We start from the raw sequence: 27,281 nt of genomic DNA, 5'->3' as shown, positions 1-27,281 counted from the left end.
CTTGCACAGTTTTTATGGAACCCGGCAGGTTGGTTGTTCCAAACATCTTGTTGAACTAACCACAGTTCTTATGTGGATTTAGGCAGCCTTAGTTGCTTCTCTTCCTTCATGTAATCCCATCATGACTCGATGATGTTGAGATCAGGGCTCTGTGGGGGCCATACCATAACTTTCAGGAATCCTTGTTCTTCACACTGAAGAGAGTTCTTAATGAGTATGGTTGTATGTTTGGGGTCATTGTCATGCTGCAGAATACATTTGGGGACATTAGATGTCTTCTGTATGGTATTGCATGATGGGTAATTATCTGCTTGTACTTCTTGGCGTTGAGTAGACCATTACTTCCGACCAAATCCCCAAATCCATTTGCAGAAATGAAGCCCCAAACATGCTTCACTATTGCCTACAAACACTCTGTGTTGCCTATACCATCACTTTCAGGACTCTTCTTTACGCATTTTTTGCAGCTGCCTAAACTTTGCAAAATGGTATTTATTTAATCATTATATATTAAATATTTACTGCAGTTCCCTTAGAGGTGCACATATGGCTTGGCAGACATCTCTAATGATAACATAATGAAATTATTCTAAGAACAGCATGAATATGTACACAGGAATCATGTCTGCAGACATATAACAGTAAAGGAGCTTATTGCTCACAGTTGTTTGATGTGCAACGGTAGAATCTTCCTCCTGGCTTTGTACAATTACATTTACTATTTGTGGTAGAAATATATGTGTATATGTATAGATATAATAAAATATATTCATCATTATGTTTCCTGTATGACTGCACCATGTGGACAATTCATGGACCCTGTAACGGAAGGGGAGACTGTATCTTTGTGATACTATAGGGCATTTGGGACACTGTACAGTGTTATATAGAGATGGGGCACACAATAATCCTGTCCTCCAGCATTACGCTGACGATCACAAACACAAAATATAATATGAACATGGTGAATCCCAGGAACTTGTTCATCCTCCATTTGCAAAAAGCGATAGAAAATATGACGAAGAGGAGCATGAGGAAGAGGAGAACAATGGCGCAGAATAATCCATTGCTGCTGACTGCCACAGGGCTGAAACCGTTAAACATTGAGAACAGGAACCAAGGAACCGGCAAGCTGGTGAGAAACAAGAGAATGAATGTGTTAGCGTCACTTGCTTGGGGAAATCAGATGCTGTGGAACCTAAATTGCACATTGTAGTTAATGTGGATCCAAAGAGGTTAGATTGCCATTTATGCAGATCATGTTTTCATCCATGGCTAATATAAAGCACACAAACAAGTGGAACACCTTGAGTACTCACCCTACTGTAATATCAAAAATGTTGCTGCCGACAGAGCTGGAAACAGCCATGTCCCCCAAGCCCTTTCTTGCCACAATGACACTGGTAATGAGGTCAGGAATGGAGGTGCCAGCAGCCAAGATGGTCAGTCCCATTATCTCCTCAGAAATCCCAATTGTTTCCCCCACCTGAATGGAACATGATACACAGTTGTGTTAAAGTAAACTGTATGAACTAATCAGATCGCTAGCACCGTCCACCTCTCTGAACACTTACCTGATGGGCCCACCATACCATCAGGTATGAGAATATAGCAATCCATAATATGGACCCCAGAAAAGTGAACACAAACAACCTCCGGGATTTCTGAAAAATAAATGGCATAGATGGCTTCTGTTTCCTTAAATCAGAATATATTTAAGTAACAGACACAAACACTTGCAGAAGTCTGATTGCCGATTCTCTTTGTACTTTTTCCCTTCTCCAAAGGTAAGCAAAATATTTTCACAGCCCTTTTGTCTGGACCGGATTAACAGCCAATATATTTCACAGGATTACATTTGTATATTAAAAGCGCCTAGTACAACTGGGCAGACATCACAACTGCATCCCCTCAACCCTGACATGACCAGCTGGGCCTGCGGAGCACGGGACATAACCTAGTTTCTTACTGGGCTTCTGACATCAGGAACTGTGAGCCACAGAGGGAATACAATTGGCAGTAGAAGCAGGTATGTGATCTGTTTCCTCTTGGTGTCCGGCCACTCAAGGGACAGAGGCTCATCAATCTCCTCTTCTTCCTCATCTTCATCAGTATCATCATTGTCCTCGCTGTCATCATCATCGCTGTCATCATCGTCACTGTCCTCACCACTGCTGCCAGAGCTGCCACCTCCATCACCTTCCTCTCCTGTGTTTTTCTGTGAAATCAGAGCAAAGTGCAGAATTTGTGCATGAATACGCTATAATTCACAACATCTAACAGGAGAGTTGAAACATTTCATAAAACCTAGCTATGTGTTATGAAGGACCAGCCCCATCTAATTTCACTTGCAATAAGGCCCATGAATCAAAAACAAGTAACATCAAACTTTTTTTTGACTCCTAAGAACTTATATTTAACTACGGTTCGCTAAATTGTCTCCTTAAGAGTTTAGAAGAAAAGGGCCGCTTTATGTGCCTGCTGGCGCTCACTTCCACCTGCTGAAGCTGGTCTCTGACGGACTGGTTAGACAGTAAGGAGCCGAGTGTGCTTTTTGGACACAGTCAGCTCCTATAACAGTCAGAAACAACCCTCTGCACAGAAGAACAGGGATAAGAAACTTTTTTTTTTTACAATTGTATATTAGGCAAGTACTACATTCTTACATTGTACAGTTTGTACCCTTTTATTATTTATCTTTCAATTTTGTATTATTATGCATTTTTCAATTATGTTTTAATTTAATTTTACTTATTTTTGCTATTTTATTTTTCTCTAGATGACCCTGTTTTCACTTGATTCCCAACTGCAGCTGATCATAGGATAGCCCTACATTTTTTATGACACTACAGATGCCATCATCTGCAAGGAGGAAGGGGTCATTAGAGGTCCCAATAGAGATAGAACGTCTGGGAACACTTTTGCATTGTTCAATGTTTCTGGTGGAAACAACAAAAACTTGGACATTCACTGTCATGCAAGTGTAACTGGTGCTTGCGTTGAGTGCCATTACACTAAATCTACCAGCACAGAGCCAGCCATTCTGGCTCCTGTTGAGGAGGGAAAACTCCAGGCTGTCTTATGGCCTGATCTCCTGTGATCTTCATGGTCACCAAGCACACAATCTTAGGATGTTTTTTTCCTACAGTTGTTAGCTGGTTAAAATAATGTTATATTCATCCTATAATTAACACCACAAAGAAAACGAGTTGACACTGCAATGATTCCAGTTGACACACATAGTTTTCACATATGATTGACCAGCACAGGTAAATTGCTCTCCCTGTAGCATGTGGGATGTATAAACCCATGGAAGGCAATTACTCACTTATACATCCTACATATAAAGACATATACAGAGATGTGCAAAGACACAAAGATCTGATCTTCCATGTCTCGAACATGCTTGTATAAAAAAACACACACATCTCATCATGACTGGGTCTGTACCCTACAACCTCTTTGTTCAGTTGAGAGCAAATTAGCCACCTATGATACATCTTTAAACCTGAGGCCTCCCCAGATATTCAGTTTTGGGTGCTTGAAAACCTTTTCTTATTAAAGAGCACCATCCACTGAACTTATTGTGTAACTGCATTTCAGCTATTCATACATTTTCCAAGGTAACATAGTAACATAGTTCATAAGGTTGAAAAAAGACCAAAGTCCATCAAGTTCAACCTATATACATATTGTGTCCCTACTGTGTTGATCCAGAGGAAGGCAAAAAACCCTTATGAAGCAGATGCCAATTGCCCCATACCAGGGGGAAAATTCCTTCCCGACTCCAAATATGGCAATCGGAATAAATCCCTGGATCAACGTTCTGTCCCTATTAATCTAATATCCATAACTTGTAATATTATTGCTTTCAAGAAACACGTCCAGGCTCCTTTTGAACTCTTTTATTGAGTTTACCATTACCACTTCCTCTGGCAGAGAGTTCCATAATCTCACCACTCTTACTGTAAAGAACCCCCGTCTGTGCTGGTGTAGAAACCTTCTTTCCTCCAGCCGTAGAGGATGTCCCCTTGTTATAGATACAGTCCTGGGTATAAATAGGTCCTGGGAGTGATCTCTGTACTGCCCCCTTATATATTTATACATAGTTATTAAGTCCCCCCTAAACTGTCTTTTTTCCAAACTAAATAACCCTAATTCTGATAATCTTTCTGGGTACTGTAGTCCTCCCATTCCCCTTATTACTCTGGTTGCCTGTCTTTGAACCCTCTCCAGCTCCACTATATCTTTCTTGTACACTGGTGCCCAGCCCTGTACACAGTATTCCATGTGTGGTCTGACTAGTGACTTGTACAGGGGTAGAATTATTTCCTTGTCGTGGGCATCGTCTATGCACCCCATGATTTTATTTGCCTTAGCAGCAGCTGCCTGACACTGGTCGCTACAGGTAAATTTACTGTTGACTAAAAGTCCTTTTCCATGTCAGTCGTCCCCAGTGTTTTCCCATTTAATACATATTCCCAGCCTGGATTTTTCTTCCCCATGTGCATAACCTTACATCTGCCACATCCCAGCCCAAGCCCCCAACCTATGCAGATCCATTTGTAATCGTGCACTGTCCTCTATTGTGTTAACCACGTTACAGAGCTTAGTATCGTCTGCAAAGATTGATACTTTACTATACAATCCCTCTACAAGGTCATTAATAAATATATTAAAAAGAATAGGACCCAAAACTGACCCCTGTGGTACCCCACTAGCAACAGTCACCCACTCAGAGTATGTACCATTAATAACCACCCTCTGTTTCCTATCACTGAGCCAGTTACTTACCCACATACACACATTCTCCCCCAGCCCAAGCATTCTCATTTTATGTACGAGCCTTTTATGTGGCACCGTATCAAATGCTTTGGAAAAATCAAGATATACGACATCCAGCGATTCACCCCGATCCAGTCTTGAGCTCACCTCCTCATAAAAGCTGATCAGGTTAGTATGACAGGACCGATCCCTTGTAAACCCATGCTGATATGGAGTCATACACTTATTTTCATTGAGATACTCCAAAATAGCATCTCTTAGGAAACCCTCAAACAGTTTACCCACAACAGAAGTTAAACTAACAGGCCTATAATTCCCCGGGTCACTTTTTGTCCCCTTTTTGAATATTGGCACAACATTTGCTATGCGCCAGTCCTGGGGAACAGTCCTTGAATATTAGAAATAGGGGTCTGTCTATTACATTACTTAACTCCCTTAGAACGCGGGGGTGAATGCCATCTGGACCTGGTGATTTGTCTATTTTGATTTTTTTTAGGCGGCACTGCACTTCTTCCTGGGTTAGACAGGCGACATGTACTGGGGCATTCATCTCATCCTGCTGTATATTACCTGGCATTTCATTTTCCTCTGTGAATACAGCAGAGAAGAATATATTTAATAGATTAACTGTTTCCTGATCCCCGTCTATAACTTCTCCCTCATTACTTTTTAAGGGGCCAACGCTTTCATTTTTAACCTTTTTACTAATTATATAGTTAAAGAACATTTTGGGGTTTGTTTTACTCTCTTTGGCAATGAGTCTTTCTGTCTCCACTTTTGCTGCTTTTATCTGATTTTTACATATTTAATTTTTTCCCGATAGCTTTTTAGTGCTTCCTCACTGCCTTCCTGTTTTAGTAGCTTAAATGCCTTTTTTTGCCATTTATTGCCCCCTTTACATTTTTATTTATCCACATTGGTTTTCTCTTGTTCCTGACTCTTTTATTCCCATACGGTATGTACCTTTCACAGTGAGAATTTAAGATATTCTTAAAAATCTCCCATTGAGTGTCTGTACTCTTGTTTTTGAGGACATTTTCCCAATTTACAGTGTTAAGGGCTTCTCTTAGTTGATCAAACTTTGCCTTCCTAAAGTTCATAGTTCTTGTGGCTCCTCTAAGAGGAGTCTCCCAGTAATCTGTCAACCCGATCCGCGATGTGCCGAACTCGAGCGCCAGGCAGACAACACACTTTTCGGCGATCCCGGTCTTTGTGACAGATCGCCCTGTCTGTCCCCCTAATAATTGAGTCCCCCAAGGTAATGAATGCCTTTCATAATGGACTGCGTCCATGCCTCTAAATCTGCTTTCCAGTTAAAGAACAACATGACATAACCTGATCAAGAGCACAACAAATCTCATAAACCACTATTATTAAATGTATTTCTCACTTATGACAGGTTGTTGCTAAACATAATTAGATTACATTCTAAAAAGACAACATAAATACCCCCTGCAACAACAAAATGCCTTGGAAGATTTTTGTAATTGTTGAATCAACAGTGCAGAGGATGGGTTCTAAAGCTTATTTTGCCTCCTCAAACCCCATCAATATCCTCACTGCTCAAAGCAATACCCTCAGTCCTGTATAGAATTACTACACACGGCACAACCTTATGAATTAGCACTTAATAATTATACATTACCTAATTAAAAGCCAGAGTGACCATAACATCCCATCAGGGGACTTGACATTAGAAATGTGTTCTCTTCCTATACGCTAATAAAACAGCCTGGCACTGATACTAGGCGTGTATTGGAGGGATATGGATAGGACATTAGCAAAATCCAAGGGTTAATGCTTGTAAATTATAAAATAGGTAGGACATAGTGGGACATATTACTAGTTGAATGAATCAGCATTGTTTGTTTCCTGTACTTCCTGTAATTGCATTCGAAGTGAGTACCTGTCAACTTAATTTCAGATATAGGAATGAGTTTGAATGGACCTTCCACTCCTCTACCTTACTCAGCAACTGTAAGCAGAGGGGGGCCAAGCAGCAGACATACAACGTAATAATGGAAGGTAGAGGATATGATCTCATATATTAGCACTTCATACGGGGAAGTGTGCAGTATGTGAGGGAGAACTTTCTTTATTTTGGTTATGATTCATATTATTTATTACACACCTTCAGGGGCGTACCTAGAGTGTTTGGCACCCAGGCCGGTCTTGTATGTGGCACCCCCACATACTTTAAACTAAAAAGCCACCCACAAAAAATTAATATTGGCAAGAATATTTATTTCACAAATATGTAAACTGTATGTCAAATGGAAAAAAAATAAAAATCTGAAAAAATAAATTAAGTTATAAATTAATTAAGTTTTTATTAATTATATTTACTGAACAGATATGGTACAGCATAACTCCCATCACTATATACTGAGCCACACATTGATTGTGGTGCAGCATAACTCCCATTACTATTCACTGAGCCAGACATTAAGGGTAGTACAGCATTACCCCCATCACTATATATTTAGCCAGACATTGACCTGGTAGGCCTATGTCCCTAAAAGAGCCTGCCTGTGCCACCTCTGCTCCCAAACTGCCTGCCTGTGCCACCTCTACCCCCCTAAACAACCTGCCTGTCCGATTTCTGTCTCTTAACACTAACTCAATCATTCATTCACCCATTCAGCCTCCCTTACCTCTCCTGCAGTTTTCACTGATCCAGGGGCCAGTCAAGCAACACTGTGGCCGCGCAGATGTCTATGCAGCCCAACAGCCACCTAACGCAGTTCCACAGCTTACTGCTGTGGCGCCTGTACACTGTGTGAGGAAACTCTCTTTTCGCGCCCAGGGAAGCAGGAACCAGAAGCAGGAGTTTCGTAGTGTGCAAGCTCCACAGCAGTAAACTGTGGGCCCATGTTAAGCGGCCGTCGGGCCACCGGGCAACCTTCTGATGAGTGGCACCCTGGGGTGGACCGCCCCCCACTTAGGTACGCCACTGCGCACCTTTAATAATAGTGATATTGAATATGAAAAAATAACATATTAACACATAGAAATATTATGTCTTCACAAAACCAGCATTTCAAATTGCTGTTCCATATAGATGGTTTTTTTTCCAACTTTCCCAGATTGGCAGGCATCTTTATCCTGTCATTCTCCACTGCTCAGCCTGACAATTTCTGACATCCCAGAAAGGGCGGTAGGTTTAAGCTAGACTTGGGCACCAGGGGGCTCTTCGTGTTCGTGCTTGTCTTCGGGGAAAAAAAATCTTCGTATTCCGCGAATATTCGCCTGTTCCTGTCTTCTCTTCGGGCGAATATTCGTGGACATTGTTCGTGTTCGTTTTTTCTTCGTTTTTTTCGGTTAAGGGGTTAATACGGGGTTAACGCGTACCGCAGCAGCTCTGGCGCCAGGAGTTTAAATGTCCGTATGAGCAACTCTATTGGTCGTCAGCAGGGGGCTCGTCTGCCAATGGTTAATGGCAGACGAGCCCCCTGCTGGCGACCAATAGGGTCGCTCGTACAGACTGTTAAACTCCTGGTGCCGTAACTTGTCCGGCAGATACCATTGGTCTCCCTGTTCTACCATTTATTAACTGATAGAACAGGGAGACCAGTGGGATCTGCAGGGTAAGTTGCAGCGTTGGGGTTTTAAAATACTTTTAGGCTCCTGGTGCCGTAACTTGTCCAGCATCGAAGGGGAAATCCGCAGGTTCGCTGTCAGGGGTTACAAAGGCCGTGCGAGTGAGCCTATTGGTCACCTGCAAGGTTCTTCCTCTGGCAACGACCAATTGGTTGATGCCAGAGGAGGTCCCTGTAGGCAACCAATAGGCTCATTCGCACTGCCCTGTAACCCGTGACGGCGAACCTGCGGATTTCCACTTCCGTGAACTGCCGCGATGCCAAGGTAAGTTAGAAGGGGAAGGGACCGGGGAGAGTGGTAGACGAAGACGATCACAAAGATCTTCGTGGTGTGTGTCTTCATCTTCGCCTACGTTTTACCGCCGCTGTCTTTTCTTCGGCGTGTCTTCGGAACAAACACGAAAACGCACTCTTCGTGTTCGTTTTCATGTTCGCCCGAAGACGAATGCACAAGTCTAGTTTAAGCTCCTGTAGTTTACAGTAGAGTGTACTGTGGGCTTTCACGATAGAGCTTAGTGGAACACAACTATTATTTTGTTAGTACAAATAATACAATCCCTATTTATTATTTGTACTAACAGGTGCAGTTTGGACAAAGATTAGAGAGTGCCTTTGTCAATGCCCCCCACCTGCCTCCATGCTACTTCTTACTTAAGTCTGTGAACATCAGGGGCTGCGGGCACACGTTAACCCCTTCTGCCGATGCCCCCACCTGACTCCATGTCTATTTCTTAATTTACAAATTGTTTTCACACCTGCCTAAAACCTTTATACAGTACTGTATATGTATATGTAGAAGATAACTTTTAAAAGAGACACTACCTGAGCATCTTCGTCTCCTCGTTCTTCCTCTGCTTCCTTGGAAGGTTCAGAGCCGGTAGCCGGTGTCACCTGTACATTCACCGTGTTGGTAACCTCACCATCATTCTTCTCGTCTGCAAGGAGATGTAGAAGACAGCTCAGGTGCAGGGCTCAGTTTTTGATAATATGAACATTCTCTATTATATATTAAAGGTTTTCCGTCACTCTGTAATGTCTCGTTTCCCCGTTGTACTCAATAGCATTGAAGAAAATTAGTGCAGATGGCCAAAGCATTAATAAAACCCCTGCAGAGCATTAGTGTCCATCCCTGCAGGACTAGTCCACAGCCCTTGCGCTCAGCCACATGCTTTGCCTTCAACAATGCAGGCTGAACCTTCCTGTGATAATTCTCTTTAATGCACTGTATTTTAATGATCAAAAAAGTGCAAATTGAATACATGAGGTATATGCCAGGATGTTTGCCACCAGGGTGCAGCTAAGCAGGGAAAATAAGGAATTTGAGGAAAGGCTGAGACAAGGCTGGGAGTTCAGGGCAGAGATGCATTCTGTGTGCTGTGTTGGTATTCATGTTCACCTATAGTAGGAAAATGAGGAAGACTGGGGATTGATGAAAATAAAATAATAATAGCAGGGCGTGTATTTGCATGATCTGAACTGGGTGAATTAGTGGGCCGATTTAGATATTTCAGTGTGGTATAGTGCAATTTTGCCATTCTTGGGCTCACTTTTCCTTGCTAAATGAAAATATTCAGCAAACCATACAGTACTTATTAAAGTCCAATATACTATACAGAAAGAAGACACTTCATGTTTTATGAAGAAGATTAAACAAATTCTGGTAGCCCTAAAATAGGATCAAAGACGTGTACGAGTCTCAACAAACGAGTTTTAATATAATTAAAGGTGTAGCTAAATTCTGTATAGTGTCCTATTGTCACGCCTCTAAAGTCACCCTAATTTGCACTGAACTAGCACCGCAACACCCTGATCAGTCTTGTTACGTTGAGAGCCAGAGAGACCAGTGGAGCGGGTATTAACGAGTCTCCTTTTCTCACCTTTGGTTTTCACTCCTTTTTTGACATCTGTTTCTACCTTAGACTTGGCCAGGTTGTTCATGATTTCAGCCTTGTCTTTAAATTTAGCTGCAAATAAGAAAAGGAACTTACTGCACACTTGTACGGTACACACAGGTGCTTACACATATACTACGCACACATACTGTATACTCATTTACACAGAAAACTGCTGTATGTTACCCATTTACGCCACACGCATACTGTACATACTGCTCTGAGACTCAGTTAATGGTAGTTCTTGAGACGAGGAGCTGGCTGCAGTGGAAGAATGAGCCAGATTTTAGGAAAAGGTATATGATCATAGCAGTCCATAACTGTACAATACAGCACCTAGCACTTAGGGAATAGCGTTCTAACTATTAGAGTGTACATATGAGCAGCAATTTGAGATTAGACTACAAGATCCACCAAAACCAGCAAATCAAGGCTAGTGAAAGATCACAAAAGCTCTTAAGAAGTAAGAAGTGTTACAAATGCAAGGGGCCCAATACTAATTTTGGACTTCTGAGGGGTCATAACCATTCAACACTAAACTGTCTAGTCCATCTCCCTAAATCAAGGTAGAACATACTACTAGAAGGATTAAGGGATTGATACATAGTTGTGAAAACACAATGATTTTATGGCAGAAGGAACTGGTGATTATTTAGTACCAGAGTTGGCAACCTGGTGTTTGTCATATTGGGAACTGGAAAAGCACTGTGATGTTCGGGGGCTACATTTTTGTTTTTGACTCATAGTCCTACCTAGGAACTCTCTGGGCTTCACCTAAAGTCTTGAGGTAGAACCCTGTTTTTCCTGGACTCTAGGCCAGTGTTTTCTTTATCTGGGTACGAGAGCAGCTTAGGTGATGCCCGCTTCCTGCCCCATGTTCTGCCCATCCATAAAACTTTTAAACCATTTAAATCTTACAATCCCTAGAGTTCTCACATTCACCACTGATCTAGGTCACACATTTCAGACTTTTACAGTCTTCATTGTAAATAATATCCAGCTTTGTTTACGCTGGAAGCACAGCCCATCTATTTACAGGTATCTTCTTATCTGCTCTGTTAGTGGGATGAAGATTTCACCTGTTTCAGTATATAAGCGTTCTGAATATACATATGGAAAACCTAGATTTTTTTGTGACTAGTAACATGTTTCCATGATTATTGAACGTTAGTGATATCATTGTACCATCGTATGTTCGTCATGCTGTCTTACATCAAAATGAACATCCCCAAACCTAACCACATAATTATAATTATTTTAATAATAGCTTGGGATAGTCCAGTCAGGGCTGCTATTTGGGCCATGCTCTCTCACATCTCACTTGTGTATGTTAGTATGTTACTCTGTGTGTAATTACATATGGTTGTGTGCTTAAGTATGTTAGTTTGTATTTTATATTTGTAAATATGTAACACATATAAAATACACATATAATATGTGTAAATATGTTACTGTGTGTGTACAGGAGGAGGTTGGGGTCCCAACCATATGTCTTGCACAGGGCCCAGGCGTTTTTTGTTGCTCCACTGAGTAGAGACTAGAGGCAGCGTGTTTGTATATGCGTACTTATATGTACTGTACTGTTGTGTTACAGTCAGTGTGTGTATTTTATATAACACTGTATATACAGTATACTGTATATGATATATATCACTATATTCTGTGTGTGCGTGTATATATTTATATATATATAGTGTAAGAGTCAGCGGGTGGGTCTTTCTGTATGTTGTTGGATAGTGTGTGCATGTATATAAAGGTGTGGTGTTAGCGTGTGTGCGGATGGTGTTGCATATGTTACTGTATGGCATTAACATGAGTGTGTATATCCACATGTAGAGTTTGTGAGTATTGTTGTATGTGGTAAGCATGCCTGTGCATGAGTGTATGGTGTTAGAGTGTGTAGGTGCATGATGTTAGCAAGAGTGCATGTGTGTTATTATTTGTTGTTAACATGTGCATCTGGGTGAGCCTAAGGCTAGTGGGGCCATGGAGGGGGAGAGGAGGAGCAGGAGAAAGAAAGTGTACAGTATGAGAGTGAGTGGGTATTAAACTGTGTTATCCTTTTGCTCATAAGGTGTGCTTACGAAAGGAACTTATGGCGGATTGATAGTTGGAGCAATAGGTGGGACATGGAGCAGGCTGATGGGAAGGACATGGGGGCTCAGGCGTTAAGGATTTACTGGGACCCAAGATTTCTGATGGTGGCCCTGAGGCCAGTAGTGTATATGTAAAAAAAATGTTTTTGACTTGAAAAAAGAAAGTTGATATTCTTGAAAGCTCATCCATTGAATGTTAGTTCAGTAAAAATGTATCTTATTATATTGCAATACTCATATTTTGACATTATTTTATTAAAATATGGTTTGCCATAGGTATGCAAATTTAGAAAAGGAACGATATGTCTGTGAAAAAGGCACCAGAGATCTGCAGAGACAAACTGCAACACTCGCTACTGTTGCAGAGCATTTCTCAACGAGGAAGGAGATCTATCAGGGGACCAACAGTTGGGAGTAAACAGGGTAGCCACAATCCAAAACAGATTTGCCCCTCTCTATCATGGATAGAATCCACAATACAGGAAAGGCAAGGCAGGTTGTTATGGTATGGTGACTAAATGTATAGACAGAATAACTCTTCACTTTCTTGGCATGTTGCAGATTCTGTTATTGGGAGAGGCTATTTGTACCAAGTCAGAAGAAGTCGGAAAGTGCTTAATATAATTTTAGGAATTTAGGATTCTGATATACTACCGGTGTCATCCACTACAGCAGAAAGGCAGCAAGAGATCAAGGACATAAATGCATGACTGAAGTGTAACAAGGGTTTGGATTTATAGAGCATAGGGTTGGTTTTTCAAAGGGGTACAAACTTTATAGTTATGATGGATTGTACCTCAATTTAACCATGATTGGTTAATCAACCCTTGTGCCTAACGCATTAACGTTTCTACTTCTGCTGGAAGAATGTTCCACTTATCTCCACTCTCTAAAAAGGCAATGTGTGTATGTGATGGAACCTTATATTGTCTCTTAAGATATTACTGGTAAGACTAACATCTTGAATTTTACTACAGTTTTGATCACAAGTTCATAAAAACGCATCATGGAACCGGAAGGGATTCAGAGATGGGTAACAAGTCTATTTAAAGGAAAGATCTCAGCTACAAAGACTCAGATTAGGCTTGTTTACTTTGAAGAAAAGACACCTATGTGGGGATATGATGACCGTGTACAAGAATATTCACATGTTAGAGGAAAAGAGATTTCTGTGGGCTGGTTAGGTATACAAAGGTGTTTAGCTATGCAAAGCAGGCTAAGGCTAGGCTGAGGTGGATGATTATTTTCTCCCAAGAGAGCTAAACGAGAAGCTGCTGGATGGCACTACATGGTGTTTGTTTTGTTTCTTTCCTGTGCCTGCTACTTTTGGATTTTAATAAAAAGACCCCAACCTTTTAAGCAAAGAATGCGGCTCAGAGTCCTTCCTAACCCTAGAAGACTGTGCAGTTGAAGTTTTATTCACACCTCATTATCCATAACTTAGTTAAAAACAAACAAAACAACTGCTTTTGGGTTTAGTGCATGGAGGGAATCTTTATTTACTCTTACTTAATCAATCTTGGTGCTGTTTGAATCTATATCAGAGTCACATAAAAGTTACATGAAACCATTTGTTTATGTACAGACTTTAACTATTATTCAAATAATGTGGTATTCTAAGCAATTCGACTGGGCTGATTTAGAGCTCCAGAAGCAAAGCAGATGGATTTATTCACACTACCGTTCAAGAGTTTATATATATATATATATATATATATATATATATATATATATATATATATATATACTAAGAAAAGATATAGAATGTAATGCACTTACTTGACTGGAAACAGTTGTAATATGCTTGGGTGCTAACAATCCAAAATAATATATATATTATATATATATATATATACAGTATATATACAGCAGAGACTAATTTGGCTCTCTAAATCTTAATTAGGTAGTAGAAGCATTATTAAACACTCATCTACAGACACCAGACAAGCCAGAAGGCTTGTTTAACCCTCAGAAATCTCATGGTAACACGTAACAGCTGTCCATGAGCGTGATCTGGCTACTGCACCTACTGCACCTTTTCACAGCTTTCTTTGCTCACATTTACCAAGGGTGCCAATATTAATTGAGGTCACTATACATTTCCTCCTTCATGTGCCTCACCAGTCAGGTGCATCCTTTCTGCCCCTACCCACACACTCTTTATCCGTATATCAATCCTCAATTACTTTTCAACTGAACACACCCAGCATTAGACCTATTATGTCATGTAATCATTAGAGAGAGGATTGCAAATAATGAATCCTTCAATATGTACAGGTAGCAGCATACTGAATCTCTTGAGATCTCAGAATTTACTTGCATAGTCTTCTCATTCGAAAATCTGACATGGAGGCAAGTGGGTGTATTTTAATATCACTCAACTCTGTAGAACTATAAATTGAGAATTAATATAAGAAGAAATTGCTCAGATCCACATCTGAAAATATAACCATTAAATGTACATTAGGCCTAAGTAGTGTATGTTGGCCAATGCATCATCATTAATTGCAAACTGAACCAAAATTACCGTATTGGCCCGAATATAGGCCGCACTCCCCCCCCCCACTTTAAGTCTTTAAAGTAGGGGTGCGGCCTATATTCGGGGTCTAGCGCCCGACGCCCGGGACATGCAGCAGGTTTAGGATACAGATCCCCCGCGGCGGTGCAGAGGACCTGTATCCTACTCTCCTATACGCTCAGACAGCCTCCCCTGCCAGCACTTTCAATGGGGGGAGTGCCGGCACGGGAGATTGTTAAAGCACATCGTGCAGATGTGCCGGCAGTGGAGGTTGTTTACCCGCATCGCCGCAGCCGGTGAACGTCCGCACGATGCATTTTACCTCTGCCCCCAAGACTTACCAGAGCAGACTCCCGGGTGTCTTGCGGGGCCAGCGGGGGACATCTACGCAATACGCGTATACAACCGGGAGTTGTATACGCGTATTGCGTAGATGTCCCCCTCCGGCCCCGCAAGACACCCGGAAGTCTGCTCTGGTAAGTCGGGGGGGCAGAGTGGCAGCATATCTCGAGGGGGGGAGGACAGAGTGGCAGCATATCTCTGGGGGGGGCAGAGTGGCAGCATATCGGGGGGGGCAGAGTGGCAGCATATCTATTAAAAAAAATTTTTTTTTTTAAAAGCACCAAACTTTTAGGGTGCGGCCTATATTAGGGTACGGCCTATATCCGAGCCAATACGGTACTTGCAAAAGATCACAAGTGCACACATAAAAGAAAATAATATGAACTAAATCAATGGTATTGTGGTAATTATATCGGAGTTACATTTTTAAGAGTTTCATTTTGCTTTGAACTCATGGGCAACCCCATCATGCATCTACGCATCGTGAAATGAATGGACAGGCTGATAGTTCAGGTACGTGGATGTTGGTAATAGAAAGAGACAGAAGCTTGAGGCCACATAGATCTGCGGATCACTCAATATCAGGATTAAGCAGATAAGGCTCAGAGCTCTTGGCTGCTGTCCAGGGTTGACAAGATTCTCATTAATCTGAGCACTAATACACCTGACAGGAGGGATATTTGGAAAAGGTCTGGTTAGGATAAGAAGGTCGAAAATGCAAAGCATTTTCATGTGACTATAGATATCAACTCATTCACTAAATGCAACACTCCAGAGGCTTAACTCTCGGGGTATCATAATATATATATATATATATATATATATATATATATACACTAGCTAAGAGTTCCTGTAATAAGCATTACATATAAAATAATGGTACAAAACCATCACTATGAATCAGTAGTAAAATTTACCTTTGTAGTATTTTTTTCTATAATAAACTGTAGTAATTGGTAATAACTGTTTAATTTCTTAGTGGGTTATCACTTTTTATATTGAGTACTACAGCACCAAGGGTTAGTTATAATTTCATACGTAGGATTTAGAATATAGAAATGACACATTAATGGTCTAAAAGACTATGAATTGTAATCCCTGTGCTGGAACAAACAGAATAGTAAAGGTAAAAGTATGCCTATAACAGATCACTAACCCAATTGTTGAAGGCAAGAGATTCTGTACATAACTTCCCCTTTGTTAAAGTATTCCGGACCCCAATTGAAATAAATTTTTTTCTTCCCTGATCTTTCACACCATACTGTAAATCATTACTCTAAAATACTCTACTATATAAATGACTATATAAATGACAGTAGCACCTGATCTCTATTCTTTAGCCAATTTTGTCAATGGGCACCACAACTAGTTTCCTGAATGAAACTGTAGATGGACAATAGCTGTGGTTGCTAATATATTTGGACCTTATTATTATGAATATTGTATTGGTGTTGAGGACACCCATCTTGGTTTCACTGGGACAGCCCAGGAATGAAGAGGTTCATAGAGAGTCCTAGTGTGTGTTTGTGTATGCTTATGAGAGTGTGCTTTATTTTGACATGGTATTGATCTGTAACTGAATGATTAGTTAACAGTATGGAAGAGGCACTAAAATCTACAATATTTTATATGTTCACCAAAGTAAAGCATCAAATGCAGATAAAGCTCTGATGTAAATCTGAAGTGAATATTGGCATATGACGTAAAACATAAGGTTAGTGAAACGTGAAGTGAACCAGAAAGAGATTGTTTCAAAGTGGTCAAAGCAACAAAGTCTATTGGCGATGGGAGTTTGAAACACTCCCAAGATTGTATAGAAGGGTGATTTGACCATTGTCTATGAAAAGAATAAGTAGTATGAGAAGAGAAAGAAAGGAAATATTGTAGTAGTACAGTTGAGAAAAATTAATTTTACATTGGGGACAACAGGATTGGACTGGTGGCTGCATATACACTCCTTCACACTATACTCTTACACTCGTGCAGCACGCAGCCACACATTGAAGCCCAGGATCTGCCACACATGCGGCAGCAAAGGTAAGTGACCCACGTCATATGGCAGCATCCCACGAGCACTTGCCTGGTTTACCAGATGGTTAGTCCAGGTCTGTGAGACAACATCCACAAGTCTCTACTATCTATGTTTCAGCAGCTCCTTTGTAGATCACACTTGTGCTAGTTACACAGGTACAAACAAGTCTGATTATAAATATGTTCCAGTACAGAAAAACGGGTTCCGTTTTCTTAGGAGCTACGTTTGCTTACACATTCCTAGTATCTAGTCTCCATGTCTCCCAGGTTCTCACTGCCCCTCCATAACCTAGCACACTAAACATAATTTACATTTATCTACTTAGCTTCAATCTCTTTTAAACTATACTCGAAAGCCAAGGAGATAATCCCTTTACAGCATGTAGGCCACTGAATGACAGAGATGTAGCCAGAGACAAAGATTTTCACGTTGAAATGTAAACTTTAATTTGCGAAATACTCTGAAAAACGTCACGGTGTTAAGATGGGATAATGTCAGCATCAATTATATCAAAATGTCAGTATACTGTTGGATCAGAAGCTTGTGTCAGTTCTGAAATATTAAAAAAGTAACAATATTATATGGAGAACTTCAATTATGATTCTGTCAGATATACACTGATAATATATATATATATATACAGTATACATATATATACACAGTATATATATATATATATATATATATATATACAGTATATATATATATATATATATATATATATATATATATATATATATATATATATATATTTCAAACAAATGTCTGTGATAGGTACAATTTTGTCTTAAAATGCCACTCATTTGCTTTTGGGTTTTAGCATTTTTGTATTAAGCTGCCTGGCACACATTTTACAAACACTTGGCTTTTAAAAATGCATTGTGTTTAAATTGCTTAAGCAACACTGTTATATATATGTAATGCAAACATTTTAGGGAGTTGTGAACAGAAGAGAAATCTAAATCAAATTTACTGTGACCACCCTTTACCTTCAAAACAGCTTCAATGCTTCTGTGTACACTTGCACACAGTTTTTTTTACAGAACCCGGCAGGTAGGTTGTTTCAAACATCTTGTAGAACTAACCATAGTTATTCTGTGGATTTAGGCAGCCCTAGTTGCTTCTCCCTTCATGTAATTCCAGACAGATTCGATGATGTTGAGATCTGGGCTCCGTGGGGGCCATACCATCACTTCCAGGGCACCTTGTTCTTCTTTACAATGAAGATAGTTCTTAGTGACTTTGGTTGTATGTTTGTGGTCATTGTCATGCTGCAGAATACATTTTGGGCCAATCAGATGCCTCCCTGATGGTATTGGATGATGCATATGTATCTGCCTGTACTTCTCAGTAATGAGGAGACCATTATGACCAAATCCCCAACTCCCTTTGTAGAATTGCAGCCTCAGACTTGCAAGGAACCTCCATCATACTTCACTGTTGCCTGCAACCACTCATTCTTCTATCACTCTCCAGCCCTTTGGCAAATAAACGCCTTCTGCTACAAATATTTCAAATTTTGACTCATTAGTCCGGAGCACCTGCTGTAATTTTTCTGCACCCCAGTTCCTGTGTTTTCATGAATAGTTGGCTTTATTTCAATGTCAGAGGTAAGACTTTTTGGCCACTAGTCTTTCATGAAGACCACTTCTGACCAGACTTCTCTGGAGAGTAGATGGGTGTACCAGGGTCACACTGTTTTCTGCCAATGCAGAGCTGATGGCACTGATGGACATCTCCCAACTGTATCTATGGTCCTCAACATTGCCTGTTTCTTTGTGCTTCTTCAAAAGATCTTGGACTGAACATCTAGAAACCCCTATCTACCTTGGAATTTCTGCCTGGAAGAAACATTGCTGATGAGTCTTGCCATGGTGTATGACAGCAATCTTACCTTGTTTGTGAGTTTGGCAAAGAGTGCCCATAGTCAGTATTGATTTGATTAAGATTGTTATTCTGTTAACTCATTTTGTTAAAAGATAAATATTAACATGCCTATTTTTGAAAGCATTCTTACAATACAAAAATGTTTCATTCCTGCTAAAACGTTTCCATAATTCTCTCTCTCTCCCTCTTTCTACAGCAGGGAAAGATAGGTCAGCCACGTGGACATTAATTCACTCTTAAATCGAAAAGGTCCTTTCCACTATTATTCAGAATATACACGAGGCCCAAAGTATCCCAGGCCTCTTTCCATACATTGTACAGACGTATGTACGGACGTTTTGGAAAGCCACCCAAAGGCTGCATTTTACATATCGTTTGGCAACACTTCCAGCTATAATGTGAATGCAGTTGACAAATTCATGCACTCATAAAAGGGAGGATGTGGTTAGTTTTCTACACCCTTTGTTTATATATGACATACTGACATTTTTACTTATCTGAAATGCTGACTGATTACATAGGCTGCTTACATAGGTCAAATTATTTAGCAATAGTTGAGGTGACTCTTTGCTGGATTGATTTGGCTTAAACCAAATCTGACAATTTGTTGGGATTAATTTGACAACAAAGGCACTGCTATCAACAAGTTACGCTTTATTTTGCTCGTATCTGGAGTGTCTTTCTATATGACTCTATAAAACATTATTGACGTCCACTTTCCCTACCAATGTGACTTGCCAATGAAGCTGTCATGTCAGAATTACTCTTGACTTGCCTTCTTTAGGTACTTTCACCTGATATGCCCTATTAATATGTTTCTGTCCTTAATAACAAGTCTGCAGCTACGTAGTTCATAAGGGAAATTACTGACCTACACATGTGCATGTCAACAAACTATTTGAACAAGTGCAAACAATCTAACAATTCCACCTGAATTGATTGATTGATTGATTGACAGACAAAGATCACCCTTTACTGATCACTCCGTTTCTTAAAACATCAGTATTAGCTACAGGGATAGGCAGCCAAAAGTACCCAACTTTGTGTCAACTACTCCCATAATGCTCAGTGAGAGTGTTGACAAGAAGGAATTTTTCCCCCTGATGGCAGAATTTGAAGTAGCTTAATTAGGGTTTTCTTCTGCCTTCTTTTGGATCAAGAATAGGAAGGTTAGGTAGAAGGGTTGAACTTGATGGACTTAGGTCTTTTTTCAACCTTATGAACTATGTAACTATATGTAACCGAGTAACATCCCATGAATCTATAGCTCACAGCAGCTTGAGTGCCACTGGCAGCTTAATATGCCAATTCCTAGAGCTATGGTTTGGTGGTTGAGGTTAGTGTGAGTGCATGTATGCAGATGTTCTGCAGAGGACTTGAACAAGAGCACAACAGGAGGGAAGCAGCATATGCAGTCTTTAGGGGTACTACCTAATTTATAAGATAAACAGCACTCACGTTAAGCAATTAAGAACAAAATACTCCCCATATGTTGTGTTAATATTTTATCAAACCATTCAAAACAATGTAAGATTTTTTTTATCTACATTTTTGGCATGCTAGTAATATGTTTTAAGAAGTGAGATGATGTCACATGTGTGAGACACAGAGAATATGGGAATACAAGTTCAGCAACACTTAAGCCATAACAGAATTACCATTTTTTAAACAAGTCTGTCATGTATGTCACTACTGATGTGATGATAAATATTGATGTTTTTTTCGGTGGGGGTGGTGCAAAAGCACACATTTTTTATTGGATTCACAACGTTTTATGGCAGGATTGACTGTCTTTTTGTTCATAGATTTACTTTTATTTAAATGACTGTCGGACTAAAGAAACATTGTTTTAATACTATTAATACAGTATCACAATCATACTTTTTTTCTTTGTGTTTGTTTCTGCATTATTTTTTATGGATCACGCGTTATGGATATATTGAAAAATGTTAACACAACATAAAGACAGTTTTGAAGCTCCAATGGGGTCAGTAGTGCCTTAATATAGATAGATTTTGTATAAAATGTATGATGTCTGCTTTGTAAATGAGCAAACGATCTTCTCTTATACGCTGAACGTAAATTTAAGCAACGCTGTCTATTTAAACCACATCACAGTCTACAATGTAAACTGTCATAATTATTCTACATGGCTGAGAAACAGATTGCATGACCAATAGATGACTGATCTTTCATGGCTCTAAAGGTCCAAAAAGTCAGTCAGTCAGTCAATTCACAATACGGGATGAAAGGACTCTTCTTACCTTCCCCGAGAGGGTCCAACGTGTGGATCATAAGCTGAAAGATGGTGCTGCGGATTGTGCTGTTGTGCAGAGAGGCCGAACTTCCCCCTCTGGTAAGGAATGGCTTCAGCTGCACAGAGGTGGAACAGGCATTACTTTATATGATCAAAAGACTTAATCTCAATAAAACTCAAGTTATTATTTAATTAATTTGCTAAGTGCCAGGGGTGTATGGACACCAATACCCAAAGGAAAACAATAGATAATGAAAAAGACATGATAAATAACAATGGACACATTGAATTTGATAGTGGATAAGAAATTTTGGCTCATCTAATTTTGCCATTGTTTTCTTGTTGTAAACCCAGAAGCCTGAGACCAGACCTAAAAAACACTTCTTGGAATCTGTAAGTGTCTGAAAAATAGGGATTCAGAAAGTATTAAAATAGTATAGTATTAAAGTAGGCTTGGCTAATTTCGCTCCATTCGTTATGGCCTATTCTGGCAGGCCTACACTGACTTGTCCACCTGTAGAGTCTAACCTACTTATCCCTTATGGACAATCTGGCCTGGATATAATTAGACCACTGAATTAGATTTATGAATTTATGAATAATGTGCTTTTTATTCACCATTAACCAAGGTAGCACTTGGTTAATCTTGTTCTTTGTAATGGATAAACAACCAATACCAAGGCCACAGCCTTCACACGAAAAATCAAGCCTCACACCAAATACATCTTTGGTACTCAACATTTGAAGTGAATATAAAGGCTCTAACATATTTAATAAACTAAATTCCACGTTTGTGTTACATAAGGTATGACCCAACAATATATCCAACATTGAATTGTAAACGCTCTTTGGGACATACTTGGAAAAAAGGGAAATCTCAATATATCTTTCCTTGTTACAAATGTTAAAAAGGGCACTAAAGTCATAGTCATAGTTATTACTACATCACAAACTGATGCAGATTGCCTCATTTCTAATCTATAATCAAATAGTCTTTCCTGTTAAAATGGATCTGTATAAAAAAAATACAAATCCATCACGGATAAAATGTTGACAAGAAGCAATGTTCTTGGGCTCTGTTTGGGCTTTCAGTTAATAATTCATACTCTGACCTTAAAGATAAGCCATACAATGACAGAACACTAAAATACAGGAGCGTATAAGGTTTAAACAACTTTTCAGTACTGAGATACAGCATTCAGACGTTTGATTAATGAAACTGTAAAGTAAAGCACTGGACCAGAATTCAGAAGGTTTATATGAATGATCATTCCGTACATTAGACCAAGAGGTGTTAAGCTCTTTCAATCACCTACCTTTAATCTGTTGTTGTCTTCTGTTGGCTTTGGTTCATCCCCTGCAACTGACCCATTGCCTTTCTGTACATAGACATGAAGAGCAGCCAGGTAACACCATCAGTAACGACTACACACAGCTTAAATATATATATATATATATACAACCTAACCAAGATTCTTTATCCCCAGAAAACTATTTATTTATATTTATTGCAATTTGTGGCATTACACTCATATTAATCTATGTAGAAAATGTATTTCTACAGTGAAATCATTGCCAGTGTATTGGCATATACACTAAAGGTGACATTACTGGCTGCCAATAAAGCACCGTCATTGACTGTTACACTTTGGTGTTTTCCATTTCCGCTATTTATACATATTTTTAAACTTTTTTCAGTAGGCAAGATTTTCATTGGTTGACCAGTTGACCTGCAATCCTAAAGTACATGATTGGCAGACCTCATATATGCATGTTTAAGCTTGAGTAGGTTAAGTTACTCAGGACATGATAACATCACACTCATTGGGAACAAACAGAGAAGCTCATGCTGTGCCTCCTATGTAGAGCTGCTAGGCTAATGCCAGCAAGCTATCTTGTCTAGTAGTTTTAACACACTCCTAATGCATGAACTTGTGACAGCAGGATGCTGACACCAGGAAAGTAATGAAGCAAAATTGCATTAATTTAACCAACGTTAGATTAAGTTCAGCTACATCTCATATTAACTTACATCACAATATGAAATATAGTTGTTGGAGTCACATGTACACCACAAGTACATCCAAAACAGTTTTTCAGTGTCAGGATGTCCTACTTGGATAATTTCCCAGGAGGACAACTGTGATCTGTTATTTTTAGCTAAACAAACAGTGGATTGAATATACTCTTCTACCAGGACCATGGAAAAGTAGACAGGAAGCACAACTCTAAGACGTGTGCATGGCATTAAATATCCAAGACTCCAGAAGAGAGAGAAGACAGGGATAGTATCAGACCAGCTAACCTCACACACATTAAACAAGTGGCATCCAGAATTCAGTACCATGGGCCCAGTGGAGAAGGGGCTCCAGCAGGGTGCAAACACACAGGGACTTACATTCAATGTGCTATAAGCACGAAGACCTGTGTGCCCCCCCAGAAAAGATTGTAGGCATTAATTAGGAAATATAGTGAAAAACGGGTTGGTAAAAGGGGGTATGGCTCCATAAAGTCTCACTCACTTTGTCCCCAATGTAGCATATATATATATATATACCTAGAAGGTCATGAGGACTTCCCAAGGGTGGTGTAGAGCTAAACTGAATGGGTACAGGGTAAATTGATGAAATTACACTAGAAAGGGGGCAGAACTGAAGAGAGATACAATGAAGATAGTGAAAAGCCAATCCTGAAGACAAGCAAGCTTAATTAGCTAAGCTGATGTAAAAAATAAAGTTGAACTGAAAGAGCAAAAGGGGCTTGAAATAAATCGAGAATAACATAGGAGCTAAAATGAAGGGGCTATGTGTTTGTTGGTATTCTGATGAAAACCATAAACGGTGAGTTTACATTCAAGTCATTTTTACCTAAACAATCCCTCTTCCACAGTCTTATTTCCCCCTCAACCGCCTAATAGATTGTTAGCTCAGAAGAGCAGGGCCCCCCATTTTTTTCTTTCTTCTTCTTCTTAAAACCTTTTAGTTATATAGCACCAACAATTATCTTAATGTGTGATATATTTATGCAAATTTAACATTTTCACTCTCCCATAGTATAACAGCAATACAGAATCTGGTGGCTCCCTATAAATACAAATAATGGAATGTAATGATGTGAATTGCATTGGTAGGTTAGATAAAATGAAGTCTGCTAAATTCAGGGAACCAATGAAGATTTGCCCACAATTACACAAATTGTGAATCGTACACATATACCTAATGGAAAGGATATTTATCAAACAGCTAAACAGTCAATAGTCGAATACTAGAGCCAGAAGAAAATATAACTCTTTAGTAAGTATAGTACTTTTTTTCATTCTTTTTTAAAATTTGAATTCAATTTACTTGTTGAATACCTTAGGCAGTTGTTTCATGGAAAAAAGAAGACAAATTCTTTGTTACAGAGAAGCCCAACTAGAGGCCAACGAACCAGACATGTATACTACTTTTTTGGCCCTCTCAGCGCCCACTAAGAACTAGATTATACACCACCAATTTTCTAACAAGGTGTCAGGAGTCAACACATACATTCTCACGGACGTTAGGAATATCTATATTCCTTTCTAGATATAGAAATATGTCACACCAATGTTGCAAGCATTAGTTGTTTCATAAAAGACTGTGTAAACCAGCATGGCTCCGAATCCCATTTTTATAGAATGCATATTGTTTAGATGTGAACCTAAACAATGAGAGATTATTTTCAGATAGACTTGCGCATCTTTCATATTTGTGTATTTTGGAGAAATACACATAGTAACAACTTAGAAGCCCCTTCACCGCATCATGTTATAATTTTGATTACTTATATACTATAAGTTAAAAAAATACACAGTTCTACACCTATGTATTAAAAACATTAGTTCAAGCAAAGCTTTTTATACTCGCTGCATGTAATCAGAGCTCATAAGAAAAACGGGAAACACCTTATCAAAATAAATGATAAATACAAACCTTAGATGAGTCTTCCAAGGCCATGACTTTGACAAGTCTCTTCCTTTTGGAAACCTGGTCCTTAACCCAGCCCTCCACCTGAACATTTACTTTCATAAAGAAAACATAGAGCCCATAGGCTGTAAGGAGCAGCATGCTTTCCCACCAAAGGATGACATTATCCAAGAAGAATATGATAAGCATGATCAAATCAAGAATGTAGAAGGAGACATCCCTAAACAGAGGCCACCAGGTCAGGTTAAGAATCTCCCTGGAGAACAGGGCACAGGTTCCAATAACAAATAAAATGTTAAATACAGCAGAGCCCACAATAGTGCCAATACCAATATTGCTGTGAGAAATGAATACCCCAATGAGAGAAGTGAAAAGTTCAGGTGCTGAACCACCGGCTGCCATAAAGGTGGCACCAGCAACATCTTCAGAGATCTGAAATTTTTCTGTGATAACACCCAAAGCTGGGACGAAAAATTCATCACAGACAATGGCCAAGGCCACAAATACATACATCATGCCAAAGATATGAAGTGAAACCCATCCTTTCCGACGCTGTTCTACGCTGAACAGGTCCGCTGGATACTCTCCTTTGGCATGAGGCAATGGGGGTTTGGTGGTAGTGGGGGTAGACAGAATAGTGGTTGTTCTTGGTTTGATGGTAGGGGTTATTGGGTCTGGGTCCACAAAAATACAATGCCTAGTTTTGGTCCTTTCTGTGACATTTTCAGTATGGGTTGCTGATGTGGTGGTGGTGGTAGAAGTGGAGGTGGTGGCGGTCGTAGTGCTAGTAGTGGTAATTGTAGATATAGTCTGATTTACTAGTTCTCTTACAGAAACCTTGATGAACTTTTCTGTGTCTTCGTCTATTGGAAAACTGGGATCTTCTGCAGCAGTTGTTACCCAAGGCTCTGAATCAACCTTTTGGTCAACGGACAATTGATATAAAGAACATAGAAACATCACACATATTATGAACAAAATCCTGTTCCACTGAAGTCGTTTCCTCCTGTGTAAATTCATGTTAACAGCCCAGATAAAACACCAGCCTTAGCCAAAATAAATGTTCTCCAGTTGTTCTATAATAATGACTTGTTCCTCAAAAAGAAGTGTTCATTTTCTCCTATGCTTGACCTCCATCTTCTTTGTTTTAAAATTTGCAAGAATTGTTCTCAGAAGGGTAATGCTTGAAAACCTACAAAATACATACACACATTTTAATACAACGGTATGATAGGTTTTAGGGTTTTCAGTACAGTGAAATAATCATGTCCTCTAAGTGCTTAGCTAAAGGTTTTTTTTGGATGAGGTACGATTGGAGCTAGGATTTGAATACCACATACCTGATCAAATGTTATAATGACCAGAAATCCCTCTACCACTGGTAGTGCAGGCATTATTTTCTCTACAATCTTGCCATTTTCCATTTACAGTGTGTGAGGACACTGACGCAATTCATACCCTTAAACACTCAACCAGTTCTAAAATGGAGACACATGGCTATCTGGCACTAGGCTTCCAGGTATGAAGCTCCATAATCCTCTTCTAACACCACTCGTGAAAAAACTGCCTGGAATATCCAACACTGCATCATACTTAGTTATCCCTTGTATAGCAAGTATAAATAATTATTATGAAAGCAACCCTGCATTGATGTATAAAGAGGCAGATGTAGGCCCTCTGATCAACATGCTACTAATGTAAAAGCTCCGCAAAATAGTTACCATGGAGACATAATAAAAAGTACTCTGATTATATTCCATATGTAAACATACATTTTGGTCAACTGAATTCACACAGTTTAGCACAATGAAGGTCTAGTGCCCTGAACGTATAGCCATTGGCAAACAGTGACCCTAACTACTAATAAATGTTCACTAAATACAGCATGATTCATTACTGACGCCTATTATTTTACGTTCCTCCTAC

At 39.6% G+C, this 27,281-nt stretch overlaps 1 protein-coding gene across 1 annotated transcript; it reads right to left on the bottom strand.

Annotated features, from left to right (window-relative positions):
* Nucleotides 1–882: 882 nt before the first annotated feature.
* LOC149300068 (sodium/potassium/calcium exchanger 1-like) lies at nt 883–26,779 on the bottom strand. Its single transcript, XM_089485537.1, has 10 exons — nt 26,696–26,779; nt 25,362–26,273; nt 22,725–22,787; nt 21,416–21,524; nt 10,262–10,348; nt 9,204–9,319; nt 1,970–2,164; nt 1,575–1,664; nt 1,320–1,486; nt 883–1,132 (listed from the first exon to the last, which is right to left on the bottom strand). The coding sequence occupies exons 1-10, from the start codon at nt 26,777–26,779 to the stop codon at nt 883–885; spliced, it is 2,073 nt and encodes a 690-aa protein (XP_089341663.1).
* Between the last annotated feature and the right edge of the window lie 502 nt (nt 26,780–27,281).

Source organism: Sceloporus occidentalis, unplaced genomic scaffold (assembly GCF_023333645.1).
Source record: "Sceloporus occidentalis isolate IW3139 unplaced genomic scaffold, rSceOcc1.0.p SCAF_26, whole genome shotgun sequence".
Taxonomy (NCBI): domain Eukaryota; kingdom Metazoa; phylum Chordata; class Lepidosauria; order Squamata; family Phrynosomatidae; genus Sceloporus; species Sceloporus occidentalis.
This window is presented reverse-complemented; position numbering and strand designations above follow the sequence as displayed.

Coding starts and splice junctions, on each gene's coding strand:
- LOC149300068 (XM_089485537.1), bottom strand. CDS start 26,779: ATGGAAAATGGCAAGATTGTAGAGAAAATAATGCCTGCACTACCAGTG. Junction 9,320..10,261: donor AAAAGGAGTGAAAACCAAAG/GTGAGAAAAGGA, acceptor ATCTCCTTGCAG/ACGAGAAGAATGATGGTGAG. Junction 1,133..1,319: donor ATTTTTGATATTACAGTAGG/GTGAGTACTCAA, acceptor GTTTCTCACCAG/CTTGCCGGTTCCTTGGTTCC.